We start from the raw sequence: 3,617 nt of genomic DNA, 5'->3' as shown, positions 1-3,617 counted from the left end.
GATAAAGGATTCGCAAGGGGTTTTATCGCACTAGTAGGATAAATGCTACGTGTTACTTCGGTACTTATTAGATTTTCTTTATTGCATAAAACGATGTATGTGACACGAATCGTATGAAGGTTTATTATCACACACGATATCTTGTCAGCCGCGGTTTCGCCTCGGGTTGGCAATCTGACATCACAGCTGTGATGTAACAAGAATCGTATGAAGGTATATTATCGTTCTAGATGTCAGATTGCCAATACGAGGCGAAGCCGAGGTTGGCAAGACTTCGTGTGCGATAATATACCAGCATACGATTCGTGTTGCATACAACGTTTTATGCAATGAAGAAAATCGAATAAATACCGAAGATAATCTCAGTGTAACTTCAGCACCAGGTGGCTTTTTTCGCAGATCCCTTGCAAATCCTTTATCGCACTAGTGTGATAAAATACGTTCATAACACATTGCACACAGGTTGCGTAAGCTACAAATATCATCACTGAATTGCATAAAGGGTTTTTATACAGTTTTATCGCAGAAGTGCGATAAAGTTAATGAACAAAACACTTCGTTACGTAAAACGTTGTATGCCTGTGAAATTGTTAGACAAATTTGTCAACCTCAAATTTTACTCTCTTTGCCCTTTATGCAGTGATATGGCTTAGATGCACATTTTCAGAATTGTAATGACAACAGCAAATATGGAAACAAACACAGACTTTGTCGTCGAAAATACGCTGGACGATGCACTATTCACAAAGTCATCCCAAACAGAATAACGTTCGAGGAATAAACCATTCTTCTCCACCATATGCGTACCAATATCCATGTAGAATTCATTCGATAAATCATGCTGTGGCCAATTCATTTCTTCTGGATTGAAGTTCGGATTCCTAACAAAAATTGTCAAAATACATGAACAAAAGCAGCTGTGCAGTCTCTTACCCTGAGGCAGCGAAACTTTCGAAAATTTTCGTCATTCTCTCCACCATGAAACTTTCCGGATCTAATAAACTAATCTCACGACCCGGTCTGAAGGTGAAGTCTTGAAATGGATACTGAGTGTCGTCACCGTGATGAGTACCATAAGGCTTATCGTGCGGATACAGGAAGGCGCTGTGACGTCCGATGTAAGAAAATTTGTAGTAGAAAACTGGCGTTTGTTTGGAAATGAGATGAACAAGTCTGTGAACGCTATAACCAATAAGACTATCACCGAATAGATAAGCTAACCCGCCGAAGGAGCGAACGTCAATTTCATCGAAAGGTAAATATGTTTTTCTCAATACTTCGCTAAAAGCTTTGGATTTTTCCGTGTTTTCTTCGTAACGGAAGCAAATCGGAGCAATCACATCAAATTCACTATTCATCATGTCGAGAAGTCGGCTCTCCAAGACACCTGCAATTATTGTTGGGTCAGTAGAAATAGTGCAAATAAGAAGCAGAATAGTGGGAGCTTTACGGATAACTGGATTCACGAACTCATCAGTACTTCGGCCAATCACAACTGGCACTTTGTAAAAGTTACCAGTTCTGAATAATTCGGCAGGATCATCAGCAAGGAATTGTGCTTGTCCTAAATTGGGCTCTATTATCGGAAACCAGGCTGACAATACGCATTCGGGGAAATCTCTTACTTCAGCACTGACAATGTCGATTGCCGGTTTCTCAAAATAAACGAAATAAATTAAATTCGATAAGATTAGGCGAACGTAATCAGCACTCACTTCTTGTAAACACGCAATCATATTTTCAACATTTTCAGTGTCATTGCATCCCACTTTTTGAGCCAACAATTTACCATACGCTAAGTGATGGGGTCCATACAACAATGATCGTACGCCAGTAATCGATCCACTGAAAGAGTAAACACCGTGAAACAGATCCTTTGACATTGGGGAAATCATGTGAGCAGTTGCCGAAATTCCTCCTGCCGACATTCCAGTCAGTGTAACTCGTCTGGGATCGCCTCCGAAAGCAGCAATGTTATTTTGAATCCATTTCAATGCCAAGACCTGGTCTTTCATTCCAGCGTTTCCTGGAATTTCCTTTGTTCCTAGAGCCAAAAATCCTAGAGCGCTAACTCTATGGTTAAAATTAACCAAAACCACTTCTCTGTCCATCAAGCTTTGCGGTCCTCCTTGATCGATCCCAGTTCCAAACGAAAAAGCTCCACCAAATATGTAAACAATCACCGGCAACGACGCATTTAAATTTGGCGAAAACACATTGAGATGCAGACAGTCCTCATCGGCACCGATGTCAGGCCGTGCGTTCGTTTGGACGCACATCGGCCCATAGTATGTGGCATCGTAGAGACCATTCCATGGTTTCGGTGATTGTGGCTCTTTGAATCGTAAGTCGCCAATTGGTGGCTCAGCAAACGGTATCCGAAGAAATGCATGAAAGTTTCGTCCATTGCGTGATCTTAATATGGTGCCATTGATGCTGCCTTGTTCAATTTCAACGACTTCGAACGAACCGTAATTAAAAATCGAAATAAAAACGAAACAGAAGTAAACAATTTTGTTATGCGACTGCGACATCATGTTTGCTACTAAATATATATATATAATGTCGAATAAAATGATGAACAGCGGTGTTGATATCGGTCAGGTGCTTAACTGATAAAATAGTGTATTCACTGATTACCAACTCTATCTCCGTCCTTTTTGAAATCGATTGAAGTGGATGAATGAATGGCACAAACAATCACAAAAATAGAACACCTGCAAAACTAAAAATTCACCACACGACAGCTGTGCTGTGCATAGTGAGACTCAAACCAGTCACTTTAATTGCAGGAGAGCTTTTATTTCATTAGACAGTAACAATGAAAATGTACGATCTGTGTGAGTTTCTTTCCATATCAATGAATTTAGACATTTCCAAACACACAGACTTAGAGGTCTTTACATGGTTGAGCATAAAGTGAAGATAAGAAGGACATTTTCAATACTTAATGGTAATTGGACATGAACAATGACTGTGCATTGCACAGTGTGCAATGACTTCCAGTGGATTCAATTAGTTTGATGATTTCAGGGTCATTCCTTGAAGCATTTCTCTGATGACTTCTAGGAAACGTATTTAACATAATTTACAACCGGAACATGTTGAAAATATGTCCTGAGCGGGATCCTCACTTTACAAACGACACTTTTACGCACAAGTACATTATAGAAATCTATTTACCAACTAAATAAAAACTAAATGGCAAAGAAATGTTGTGGAACGCTTAAAACAAACTACATTCTTATCTGAAATAAACACCAACTGGTATTTTTCCTTTACATCTCACTTTAAAGCGTTTTCAGATTTATATGAAATGAACGTATAAGTCGAGTCATGTTGAGGTGGCAAAACAGTTACATTATTACACAAAAAAAACGACACATTATTCACTCGCATTCGAAAAAAGTTTACTCTCAATTTATCATTTGTTTTCGGAACATATAACATTATCTATGTACCCATTCAGAGTTGCCCAACAATTTTTCGATTCATCGGAAATCAGAATTGACAAATAATCGCAAATAATACTCGTAGCTATAAAATTTATTCACGTTTGCTTGTAAATAAGGTTGCATATACCAGCGAAAAAAAAAACACGAAACGATTATGATGAG

General features: G+C 38.8%; 1 protein-coding gene across 1 annotated transcript; it reads right to left on the bottom strand.

Moving 5' to 3' along the window:
- Positions 1 to 296: 296 nt before the first annotated feature.
- Positions 297 to 2,537, bottom strand: LOC119070317 (esterase 6-like). The gene is made up of 4 exons (XM_037174586.1): positions 1,716 to 2,537; positions 1,451 to 1,655; positions 934 to 1,387; positions 297 to 881 (listed from the first exon to the last, which is right to left on the bottom strand). The coding sequence occupies exons 1-4, from the start codon at positions 2,535 to 2,537 to the stop codon at positions 650 to 652; spliced, it is 1,713 nt and encodes a 570-aa protein (XP_037030481.1). The 3' UTR covers positions 297 to 649.
- Between the last annotated feature and the right edge of the window lie 1,080 nt (positions 2,538 to 3,617).

This window comes from Bradysia coprophila, assembly GCF_014529535.1.
Source record: "Bradysia coprophila strain Holo2 chromosome X unlocalized genomic scaffold, BU_Bcop_v1 contig_79, whole genome shotgun sequence".
Taxonomy (NCBI): domain Eukaryota; kingdom Metazoa; phylum Arthropoda; class Insecta; order Diptera; family Sciaridae; genus Bradysia; species Bradysia coprophila.
This window is presented reverse-complemented; position numbering and strand designations above follow the sequence as displayed.

Coding starts and splice junctions, on each gene's coding strand:
- LOC119070317 (XM_037174586.1), bottom strand. CDS start 2,537: ATGATGTCGCAGTCGCATAACAAAATTGTTTACTTCTGTTTCGTTTTT. Junction 1,656..1,715: donor TGATTGCGTGTTTACAAGAA/GTGAGTGCTGAT, acceptor GTTTATTTTGAG/AAACCGGCAATCGACATTGT. Junction 882..933: donor GAAAGTTTCGCTGCCTCAGG/GTAAGAGACTGC, acceptor AATTTTTGTTAG/GAATCCGAACTTCAATCCAG.